Below are 12292 nucleotides of genomic sequence, written 5' to 3' on the forward strand. Positions count from 1 at the left end.
CCGGTGGTGTTAGTAGCGTTGATGATATCGGGCGGTGGTGCAAGTGCAGCACATAACTGGGGTATTTTTCATGAAAAATACCCTGATTTGGCTGCAGAGAGGCATCACAGAGACAGAGCTTTCTCGCAAGTTCTGTCCCTGCATGCAATTATTTATACATTCAATACAATCAATGGGGTCATTTCAAATTAGCTCCCGGTACTATTCAATTCAGCGCAATGTTATATCGGAGGTTGAATCTCGCGGACTAAACAGGGTGTTTTGTCGCGAGAACCGGCATTATCCGACTTAAGTGTCCGACGCGATGCTGTTTCTGTCACGATAAGGGCAGACAACAGCATTGTGTCAGCACTTTTGTCGGATCTCTGCTTGCACCCCCGTAGGGCATACCTCCCAACTGTCCTGATTTTTGTGGGACAGTCCCATTTTTTGGGGACTGTCCCGCTGTCCCACCCGCGGTGGGTGGGAGGGGGGCAGTTGGGACGCACAGCGTCTATTCAGTGCAGACAGTAGGAGAGAGGGCATGCCAGCAGCTCGCAGAGCGCTGGGCATGCCTCCCCCCCACCCCACCCCCGTGTCGAAAACTAGGCGTGGCTCGCGATCTCGGGTCCTCCGCAAAGCCACGCCCCCTTTTCCACAGGACACGCCCCCTTTTCGGGAGCACGCTCGCGTGTGTCCCTCTTCATAGGAGGACAAAGTTGGGAGGTATGCCGTAGGGGTGCGAGAAGAAATCTTCTCGTTGGGCGTCACATCGTGCTGAATTGAATAACACCGGGAGCGAATTCCCTGGTGCTATTCAATCCGCGCTGAATTTAAATGATCCCAATAATTACCTCAGGTGCTGGTGATAAATCGGCACCTTACATTTTTGGTAACCACATTGCAGTGATGTTTAGCAGTCCTGTGTGTCTGTAAAATCATCACCTCTGCGATAACACTGACGTATTTTATTTTTATTATAAAGGTGCCCAGCGGATGCGGCTATACACTGTACATACATCAGTGTCCGAATATTCGCTGCCTGGCAGGGCTGTAGTGTGGGAGTGAAAGTGTGTGTGTGTGTGTGTGTGTGTGTGTGTACTCAGGGCAGTCCCTGAATGCAGAGCTGTGTGTTTGCAGTTACACTTTGTCCTACTTTCTCCAAACAAAACTTTGCACAAATCAGAGTGAGTGATACAGATGGAAAGCAGCAGCAGCAGCAGAAGCCCGACACCGACCCTGGCCGGAAGGACAGAGCAAACTTAAGACGACAGTGAGAAAACAGAAGAATACATTGGCCTCCTCCTGTGAGAGCTGATTACAGCAGGTTGCCTGCGGCACCATATGAGCCCCATGTCCCCCAGAAGAGGTAAAATAGTCTCTTCATAGTACTTCACACTGTTCTCTTCGTGCTATGGAGCTACTGCTTCTTGTGCCTTTCTCTCCTGTGCCGCTTATGCTGTCCTTCCAACACTTTCCTTCACTCCGCACCACCTCTTGCGTACATGACGCCGTAGCATATGTGCTTACAGTGCTTTGCGTGTAACTTGTGTCCGCAGACGCCCAGCGGGCTCAGCACCTGCTCCTCTCCTGCCAAAGCAGACTGTGTGCTCCGGAACAGCAGACGCTCAGAGAGTCCCTGCAGGAGGTGACGTGCATGTTGGGGGGCGACCTCTTCCAGGCTCTATTAGGTACAGTATGAGCAGCTTTCTTCCACCTTTTCTGCCTGGGCATGGGAAAGATGTCAAGAATTGATGTGCTGGCGGACAATGCCATGGTATCCTGACTCCCACCTGGTGCACTGAGTAGCTGGAGGTAGTGCATGTGTGTGTGATGGGTGACTGATGTGTGACGAGCTGGAATAGGGGGGTGAGGGTTAATGCCCAGCAAAGCAGAAGTTTGAGTTCTTATGGTTGAAGAGTTCAGAGTTATTTCCCATGAGGGGGAGGGGTGAGAACAACAAGTCATACTTTGTGGTTATTAATGAACCTGTTAGCATGTTCTGTACTGCAGGTCAGCAGTGTGAGCTATTGAAACATGTAACATGTGTGACGGTAGTGCAGCAAGTCCTCAGAGCTGTGTTAGAGGTCTGACCCTGGCTCAGGTGATTGGCTTTTACTGGGAGGTGGAATTCAACAACTGCAAATGCAGAGTGATTCTTCTTTGCAAACTGTCATTGGTCGAGGGCACAACTCCTCTTCTTCCTAAAACTACTGGTTTCATATTGTGCTACAACCTTCTGTAATTGTAGAAATAAATGATTCTAAAATTATCAACCAAAAGGTGTAACTGCAGCGCACCAACTCTGTTTTACCTCCAAGGGTCCAGTCTGTGCCCTTATTATAATACCAGAGCCAGCAAGTGTGCTTAGTTCGCCAACCTATACTAGAAGGTGGCTTTTCGGAGGGGGGTCTGAACATAAAAGCTAATCACAGGGGATCAGTACGAGATCCCGGCGGTCGCCATGCTGTGCTCGCCACGCTTTGGACTACCACCCAAGAGGGATAACCGCCGGTATTTCAGCTGGTGTCGGGATTCCGGCGTCGGTATCCTGACCGCCGGGATACCGACAGTCGGTCAATTGACTGCCTCCCAATCACAGGTAACAATCTCCGCACTACTGGGTGTTAGTACAGCTCTAGGTTTTGTGTACGTCTGCATCATTTGAACATGTTTGGTTACTGTTGCAACCTGTGTTTCAGACATACAAGAGTATTATGAAGTGATGTTGAATTCTGCAAAATGTGATGCCATTGATATCGCAAACCTGGGCCCACCCACAGTGGATCTGCAGGTAATAGAGCTTGGGAACACTACAAACAAGCAAAGATTGAAGATTATAGGGCCTAGTTCAGAGTTGATCGCAGCAGCAAATTTGTTAGCAGTTGGGCAAAACCATGGGGGTAATTCCAAGTTTATCGCAGCAGGAATTTTTTTAGCAGTTGGGCAAAACCATGTGCACTGCATGGGGGGGGGGGGGGGGCAGATATAACATGTGCAGAGAGAGTTAGATTTGGGTGGGCTATTTTGTTTATATGCAGAGTAAATACTGGCTGCTTTATTTTTACACTGCAAATTAGATTGCAGATTGAACACACCACACCCAAATCGAACTCTCTCTGCACATGTTAAATCTGTCTTCCCTGCAGTGCACATGGTTTTGCCCAACTGCTAAAAAAAATTCCTGCTGCGATCAACTTGGAATTACCCCCCATGTGCACTGCAGGGGGGGCAGATATAGGGGTATATTCAATTAGGGTCGAAAACTGCTGTCTGTCGAAAAGACGGCAGTTTTCGACTTTTTAAGGTCGAATAGGGATTCGCCCTTTACAGTCCCATCAGTTTTTATTCGACAAGTCGTAGAATTCGACTTGTCAAATAGTACGTGAACCGGCGGTATAGCTGCCGATTCACATACTTTTGAGTGAAACGGGGCCAAATTTGACAGGATTTGGCCCCGTTTCCGACCATCTCAGTCCGACATAAAAAAATGTCGGACTGAGATGTGGGACCCAGAGTAGGAGGGGGAGCCGCGGGGAGACGGGGGACAGCCGCAGGACATACATGGGAGAGAAGCGCTACAGCACAGTGCTGCAGCAGGATGTCTCACAGCCGCACCGCTCACGGCAGCGGTCACGCTTGCTGGAGCCGGGTGGACATTGTCGTGAGGTCGGGCGGCTGTGAGACAACCTCCTGCAGCGCTACTGTAACGCTGCTCTGCCCGTGACTGTCCCCGCTGGTCTCCCTGCGGCCCCCACCCCCCCTCTCCTCCTCTGGGTCCCTTATCTCAATTCGACTTTTTAAAAGTCGAATTGAGATGAGATTGAATAGGGGTTGTCGGATCCATTCCGACAAATGAATGTCGGAATGGATCCGGTCCTAATTGAATATACCCCATAATATGTGCAGAGAGAGTTCGATTTGGGTGGGGTGTTTTCAAACTGAAATCTAAATTGCAGTGTAAAAATAAAGCAGCCAGTATTTACCCTACACAGAAACAATATAACCCACCCAAATCTAACTCTCTCTGCACGTGTTATATCTGCCCCCCCTGCAGTGCACATGGTTTTGCCCAACTGCTAACAAATTTGCTGCTGCGATCAACTCTGAATTACCCCCATAAAGCGTTGTTCAGCACATTTTTTGTAATATGCCAACTTAACTCCACAACAGCACACATTGTGCCTATAATGAGGGATTTTGTGTCATATAAATTTGTTTTCTGACAATTTCAAGTTTTTTTTAGGGTCTTGTGTATTAAAGCGATTATTAACATCCATTTTATGGCTGATATTTTCATTTTTAATGATAACATCCCCACTGTGTACTATGTGTAACGCGCAGTGACAGTGGTGGCGATAACCGCTGTAGCTAGTAGTTAATTCCCAGGCATTTTGGAGGAGTTTTTCCCATTTGTGAAAGACTGCTTCGGCATCTGACAAAGCCATGCATGCAGTGACCGGATTAGGTTGCAAGAAAGTGTAGGAAGATCTGTCACCTGCTGGTATGCGAGGTTACTATGATTCTTGTTTCTACATGGAAACTGTTTACCCCAAGAATATGTCGGTTTTTACATATTTTTTCCTCATCATTTTAGGATTTTTGGAGATCTGAGATTGGAAATGAAATGACAAATGATCTGGAGCCTGAGTTTGTTTGTGTGATTGGAAAGATGATGGACATGAAGGAGACGGCACATACTCTGCTGAGCCCTTTGCACTCCTTTCTCCCCAAGGTCAGATTGCACATTCCTGTTTGTTTAGCTTTGTCGCTAGAATGCATGTACGATCCTTGTTATACATCTATGCTAAGGTTCTGCCAGATGAATATCTCCAAACGTGGCATATTATTTAAGAATTTATTTTAACTAATCTTCTCCCTTACAGGAGTTATAACTGATGAAAATGTCTCTTCAGCATGTTAAGCATTACTATAGTGTCAGCCTCAATGAGATTTTCTAAATTACTCACTAATAACTACACGCCAGGAAGCGTCTCTATTGCTTGTGGTATTGCTTCTAAGTACACCATTTAAAAGGAAGCCTTTACAATCATTCCTTGCCCACTGTGTATTCTGAGCAAAACAGAGCCATGTGCTGAGACAGAATCCAACTAACAGTCTAACCATGTGACAATCACCTGATACAAACACTTGATGCACCTGCCACTGATGCATGACACTAGCACATGACGAGGACCTAATGCCATGTCATGGGCAAAGTTTAATGAAAGATTCAAAAAGTTGAGTTTTCTTATTGATGTCTATCCAAGGATCACTGGACAGCAAGTCTGGGTAGTGCTGGTTAAAGGCACCACAATGTGCTCAAAAGCCAGTTTGTGGTAGTGGAGCTCCGTTGTTGGTTGCACTTTCGTTGCTTTACTGTAATGAACTCTAATGGGCCCTACACACTGGTCGACATCACTGCACGATATGAACGATCTCGTTCATTAATGAACGAGATAACGTTCATATCGAGCAGTGTGGAGTCACCAGCGATGAACGATGCGCGGCCCCGCGCTCGTTCATCGCTGGTGCCCTGTCGGCTGTGCATGCAGGCCAATATGGACGAGATCGTCCATATTTGCCTGCACGTCTACGGAGCCGGGTGACGGGGGGAGTGAAGAAACTTCACTCCCCCGTCACTGCCATCCCACCGCCAGGTCGCCCGTCGGCCGTATCGGCGGTCGGGCAGCTCGGCGGCACATCGCCGAGTGTGTAGGGCCTATAACAGCCATTCATAGCACACTTATGGTCAGTGGGGGTGAATCGGTTGTTTTCCGTCATAGCTACTACTAGGTGCGCAAAACGGAGCTATTCAATTGTTGCTCCATTAGGTCGCCCATTAGCCATGGGAGAGGACATTTCTTCTTGTTGCCTCCTGAAACAGCAAGAAGAAATGTGCAAAAAGTCAGTGGTTTAGGTGCCCAAACGGGAGTTTGGGCTCACTAACCAGGACTTTAGATGGGATTAGCCGCTATTTGCGGCTGCTTCTATTTGGGTGCTTAAAAAGTAATGGTCGTCTGATCAGAGTAACAATTGAATTGCTCTGAAGAGTACCTAGAAAACCATTTGAATCACACCTAGTGAATCCATTTTGTGTTGTTTCTGTCACTTGAGAAGTGACACTGCCGCACTTCCACTCACAAAGGGATATTTATCAAACCTTGGAGAGAGATAAAGTACCAGCTTCTAAATGTCATTTTGTATGCAGTGTTTAAGGTAGGAGCTGATTGGTTGGTACTTTATCTCTCATGATTGTATACCGATTTCAGCTATGGGAATGTAATGCAGTATGAAATGTTCAAATTGGCATATTATATCTGTGTACTGACATGGGTGTATACAGTTATTCCGCTGCATTGAAAGCTATATATACCTGATGGCGTTTATTACATCCTGTCATGATTGAATACTGTACATACTGTATTCTGCCATAGGGAGTAAAATGCCATGGGGTACATAGTATAGTGGTATAGGAATGTATACTATAATTATATAAATTCTGTGGGCTGTATATAGGGGGTTATTCAGAGTTGATTGCTCGCTAGCAGTTTTTAGCAGCCGTGCAAACGCATAGTCACCGCCCACGGGGAAGTGTATTTTAGCTTTGCAGGAGTGTGAAAGCCTGTGCAGCAGAGCACCTGCAAACACATTTTGTGCAAAACAAGACCAGCCCTGTAGTTACTTATCCTGTGCGATGATTGCTGCAACGAGAGACACGGTAATGACGTCAGATACCCGCCCAGTAAACGCCCAGCCATGCCTGCGTTTTCCCAACAACTCCCAGAAAACGGTCAGTTGACACCCATAAATGCCCTCTTCCTGTCAATCTCCTTACGTTCGGCTGTGCGATTGGAATCGCCGCTAGAACCAGTGCAAAACCACAAAGGACTTCGTACACGTACGACGCGCGTGCGCATTGCAGTGCATACGCAGATTAGCCGTTTGTTTTCAGTGGTCGCTACGCAGCGAACAACGGCTGCTAGTGATCAACTCTGAATGACCCCCATAGTACGTGGCTATACTGGCCTGGTGTTGTATGTAGTTGCATTCTATTTTATATTCATAATATCATAATATGTTTTATAGTACAAGTCTTGTGGTGTTATAGTGCTGTATATTTTCTCATTGAAGTATTGGTGGGAAAGAAGTTACTTTGCTAGCTCTGATTATAACTACTGGGCTTTTGGAATTCTGTGTGGTTGTAGTTTGCTTGATGCTTTTATGTTGGCAATAGATCTGTATTCAGTGGTTATTGGAACTGTATTTGGTGGAAACTAGGCTATATTGTCTGCCCATTGTTTGTATATGATGGGCATTAAAACTATATAATATACTGGACAGCCGGGTCTGTTATTACTATTATAATATTTTATGTATATGGCACCATTAAGTGTCTGTAATGCCATAGAGCAGTGGTTCCCAACTGTGTGCATAGGCATCCTGAGGTGCCTCAAGGCTCTTGCAGGGTTGCCTTAGTTTGGTGGTCCAGGACCAAATCAAATTATTTATGGTCAAAGAGTTAGGCAAAACCAGTGCTAGTGGCTGCCAATCAGAAGCACAACTGTACACCACCACATAACTGAACCTAAAGCCCCGTACACGACTAGCGCTATATCGCTGATTGCTTTATCGTTCAGCGGTATAGCGCATACACACTGAACAATATTGTTCAGTGACTTCATCCCCCGCACTCCTCGAACATGCAGCTCAACGAAATAGTTATAGTTGAGCTGCATGTTCGGTAGATAATGCCTGAATGAGAACTACCCGCGGGTGCGATCATTGTTCAGGCATACTGTACACACTAGACGATATGAACAATAGATGTTTTAAAAAAAAGATTGTTATCGTTCATATTGTCTAGTGCAGCTAGACGATATTCTATTCGATTTCTATTTCCGTATGTGGCTCGTAAGCTCCTGCGGCGCCTCCCACTGCCCTAGTCTGCAGTGCCCGGCGCCGGTCCGTGAGCCAATCAGGAGTCTTAGCTGCCGGTTCACAAACTCTGATTGGCTCACGGACCGGCGCTTAATTAGAGAGAATCAACGCCGCCGGAGAGTGGAGACTGAGGGGCAGAAGAGGCGCACACTGCGCTCTCCTCCCCTCACATGCAGCAGACTGAGCTGAGCAGCAGCGCGGCGGTGAGCAGCACTTGGGGGGCGCAGTGTGGGGACATGTGTATCTGGCACTGGGGGCATATCTGGCACTGGGGGGACTTGTGTTTCTGGCACTGGGGGGGATGTGTATCTGGCACTGGGGGCATATCTGGCACTGGGGAGACGTGTAGCTGGCAGTGGAGGCATATTTGGCACGGGTGTGGTTCGTTTTATCGGCATTTGTCCGTTCGACAATGCTTTGATCGACCACAGTACTTCGACAAGTACAACTCATCGACTGGCTGTATATCGACAGTAACATTAGTTTCGACATGTATTTGTTCGACCGTAACAAATGATAGTCAGTTACTTTGTCGAATATTTTAGTTAGACATAACATACTGTTCGACGTAATATACATAGACATTGATTAAGATCGACAGTAGTTTGTTCGACCACAGCGTTAGATCAAACGCTGTTAGATCGACAGTAACTAGTTCGACAGTTAATAGACCGACTGCCATTAGTTCGAACATCTTTTATTTCGACATCAACTAGTTCGAAATTTGTTTTATCGACCGTTAATAGGTCGACCGCAAATAGTTCGAACATCTATTTGGTCGACAAAACTTAGATCGACAAAACTTAGATCGACACTTAATAGGGTCGACAGGTAATAAGTCGACATATACAAGATCAACACTAATTACTTTGACAGTTAATATGTCGACATATAAATATAGGCCATCTATAGAAAAAAGCTCTACAGCGCTACCCCTGCTTCCATTCGTGGAACTACAGCTCCCAGCCAGCCCTTACATCCACCACATACATAATCCCCTGACCTGATGCACATCTGCAATGCTGCCCCCCTCCCCCCACCTGCTATCCACCCCTATACTCGTGCAAACTTAGACGCCGCCGCCATCCCCCCTAGTCACCCCGCTGCCCGTCTACATTTACATGCCTAGCTATACACCCCTGTGCCTTACGCGCTCCATGTGGGGGGGGGGGGGGGGGGTGTCAGCGTTGCAGATGTGCAGCAGGGTGCCCGGGTGTGCTGGCAGACATGGGTGGGGTCTTTCATGAAGGGTGTTACTGTGCTACCAGAGCGGGGAGCAGTGCCAGGGCGTTGTGTTACTTGTAGTGCCACGGGGAAACATGGAGCGCGTAAGGCAGTGGGGTGTATAGCTAGACGTGTAAATGTAGACGGGAAGCGGGGTGACTAGGGGGGATGGCTGAACGGTATCGGGTGGACAGCAGGTGGGGGGGAGGGGGGCAGCGTTGCAGATGTGCATCAGGTCAGGGGACTGTGTAGGTGGTGGATGTAAGGGCTGGCTGGGAGCTGTAGTTCCACGAATGGAAGCAGGGGTAGCGCTGTAGAGTGTTTTTCTATACTTGGCCTATTTATATGTCGATATATTAACTGTCGAAGTATTTAATGTCGATCTAAGTTTTGTCGATCTTATATATGTCGAGCTATTACATGTCGACCCTATTAAGTTTCGATGTAAGTATTGTCGGTCAGAGTTTTTTCGATCTAAGTTTTGTCGATCTTGTATATGCCGAGCTATTACCTGTCGACCCAATTAAATTTCGATCTAAGTTTTGTCAGTCTATGTTTTGTCGGTCTATGGTTTGTCGATCTTCTGTATGTCGATCTATTTGTTTGTCGAACAATTACATGTCGATGAGTTTTTGGTCGAACTTGTTCCTGTCGATGATTTGTTTGTCGATCTTACATTGTGTCGCTGTTGTGCGTGATCAATCATGTGTTGTGTCGATCTACTGTTTGTCGAATATGCGTCTTGTCGATGTTCGGGGTTTGTCGATGTAGTGGTTGTCGATGTTGCTGATATGTCGATCTTGTGTTTGTCGATGTTCGATCACTGTCGATGTAGGTGTTGTCGATGTTGCGTGGTCGATGTTAGCTTTGTCGAACTAGCGGGTGCCGATCCATCGGCCGGATACCATTTGGCACTGGGGGCATATCTGGCACTGGGGAGACGTGTAGCTGGCAGTGGAGGCATATTTGGCACTGTGGGGACATGTGTATCTGGCACTGGGGGGACATGTGTATCTGGCACTGGGGGGATGTGTATCTGGCAGTGGGGGCACATTTGGCACTGGGTGCATATTTGGCACTGGGGGCACATCTGGCACTGGGGGGGGCATGTGTATCTGGCAGTGGGGACATATCTTGCACTGTGGAGGAATATATGTATCTGGCACTGTGGGGACATATATGTATCTGGCACTGTGGAGGAATATATGTATCTGGCACTGTGGAGGCACCCATTTTTTGGTGTTTTTATATGTTTGTTGCACTGTACAGGGGCTTTATTTGTATGTGGCACTGTACAACATGACTAAAAATGGGGTTATGACACAAGGTTATACTCCTACAAACATCAAACTGAAAGGTGTGCGCATAAAAATGGGGTGTGGCTTTGTGACAACTATGCCATGCCCCCATTTTTGCTTGCGCACCTTTGGCGTGTGCATGATATGGCTCTTTCCCTTTTACTGCAGATCTTTTCAGGCTCTTTGCCACTGACTAGTTGGCCATCCTTGGTCTAGTGTATTGCCCAGTGTGTACGGGGTTTAAGGATGACCGGTTGGCACAATTTACTTACTTTTATTTTTATTTCCAAATTTGTCAATAAAAAACTTTTATCCTAGGGGTGCCGTGAAAAAAATTATGATACTCTAGGTCACTGTGATTCAAAAAAGTTTGGGAACCACTGCCATACAGGGACAGATAACACTGAAACACAAACCATTTAATGTAATAAAAGGTACTACCAAGTTGTACAGATGTGTCCTCCTACGTACTTGCTGCAGTCATGTTAAACAGCCCTTCTAATCACGCCATGCTGTGGGTTGATTCAGTAACGCCGAGTGTGGATCTTTTTCAGTTTAAATGTGTCTAATACGCATTGCTATGCGAACAGGTCGCAGAGCAGCTTATGCTGATTAAAATTACAAGTGGCATGCCTATATTCTGTTTTTCACTATAATGTAGCATTACGTATGCTGATACAGCCACAGTTGCACACAGAATATAGGCATGCCGCATATCATTTTAATCAGCATAAACTGCTTGTGCGTCCTAGTCACAAAGCAATGCGAATAAGATGCACATTTGGCAAAAAAGACGGCCAAAGTTAGCAGAGCTTCCGGCTGACTCACGCCAGGCATCTTCTGCTGCATGGTGTATTGAGGCAAGATGTATGAGGACACATCTGTACATGAGAAAAATATCACAGTGATCCTGGGGAGACCGGTCAGAAAGGATCATAGATGTTGGTTATGAGAAGGAGGGTGCTGGAGACAGGGATTGTGCAGTTATAGAGCAGGAGGCTGGAGGACTCTCCTAGTAAGAGTTTAGAGACTGGGGAGTCAGTGTAGAAATGGGAGGTGAACTAGGAAGTGAGAAGGGAGGGCAGGGAGTTGAAAGTTAAGAATGTGAGGAGAGGTGATAGGTTTTGACGAACAGGTGCGTTTTCAGGGCATATTTTAACTATCCAGGGTGGTATTCTGATTGAGTGGGGGAGTGCATTCCCGAAGAGGGGAGAAATCCTGGATGTGGGAGTGGGGGGACATAATCACAGCAGAGTCGAGTCAAGGGGACACTCTGTGGAAGAGCTGAGAGGGAAATAAGGAGTGTGCATTGAGATGAGGTCACATATACCTTATACTGCACTATGGTATATTCTCTACAGTGCATTGCTATTATTAATCTAGTACATTATCATGCAGGCACTGGCAGTATTTACTATATAGTTATCATGGGGCTCAGACCATGCACTCTCTCATGGTTAGCCAGACCTCTGTGTCGGCTTGCCACACCCCTAAACATGGGATTCTTCCATTTTATCCCCCTGGTGGGCCATTCATGCCCCATCTGACACTAGATAAAGGTAGGAGTAATGAAGAGTTTTGAATGTTAGGGTGATTAGCTTAATTTGTATCGGAAGAGGAGCCAGTGAAGGAGTTGGAGAGGAGAAGAGAGGTCAAATCTGAGCGATGGGATAGGATGATAAAATGATCTGTAGCACTGAGAATGGATGTAAGGGGGGAATGTTGGAATTGAGTAGGAGATGGTCTGTTATAGCAAGCATGTAAGTACCATGCTACATGCATTGCATTAAGATCACCATGTTTTAACATAGTATGCTTCCCGAATTCCAAAACTCACTGCCCATATATAC

The 12292-nt window shown here is 46.7% G+C and overlaps 1 protein-coding gene across 7 annotated transcripts in view; it reads left to right on the plus strand.

The window, feature by feature from the left end:
- Window positions 1-995: 995 nt before the first annotated feature.
- The window catches only part of DLG3 (discs large MAGUK scaffold protein 3), a 699019-nt gene continuing 687722 nt past the window's right edge, over window positions 996-12292 (plus strand). Inside the window, exons 1-4 of one of the 7 annotated variants that reach the window (XM_063937118.1) lie at window positions 996-1348; window positions 1539-1670; window positions 2682-2773; window positions 4577-4714. In XM_063937118.1, the coding sequence (XP_063793188.1) occupies window positions 1324-1348; window positions 1539-1670; window positions 2682-2773; window positions 4577-4714 (387 nt within the window). In that variant the 5' untranslated portion in view covers window positions 996-1323. The other 6 variants (XR_010183050.1, XM_063937111.1, XM_063937110.1 and 3 more) reach the window with 6 other exon arrangements.

This window comes from Pseudophryne corroboree, chromosome 8 (assembly GCF_028390025.1).
Source record: "Pseudophryne corroboree isolate aPseCor3 chromosome 8, aPseCor3.hap2, whole genome shotgun sequence".
In the NCBI taxonomy this organism is placed as follows: domain Eukaryota; kingdom Metazoa; phylum Chordata; class Amphibia; order Anura; family Myobatrachidae; genus Pseudophryne; species Pseudophryne corroboree.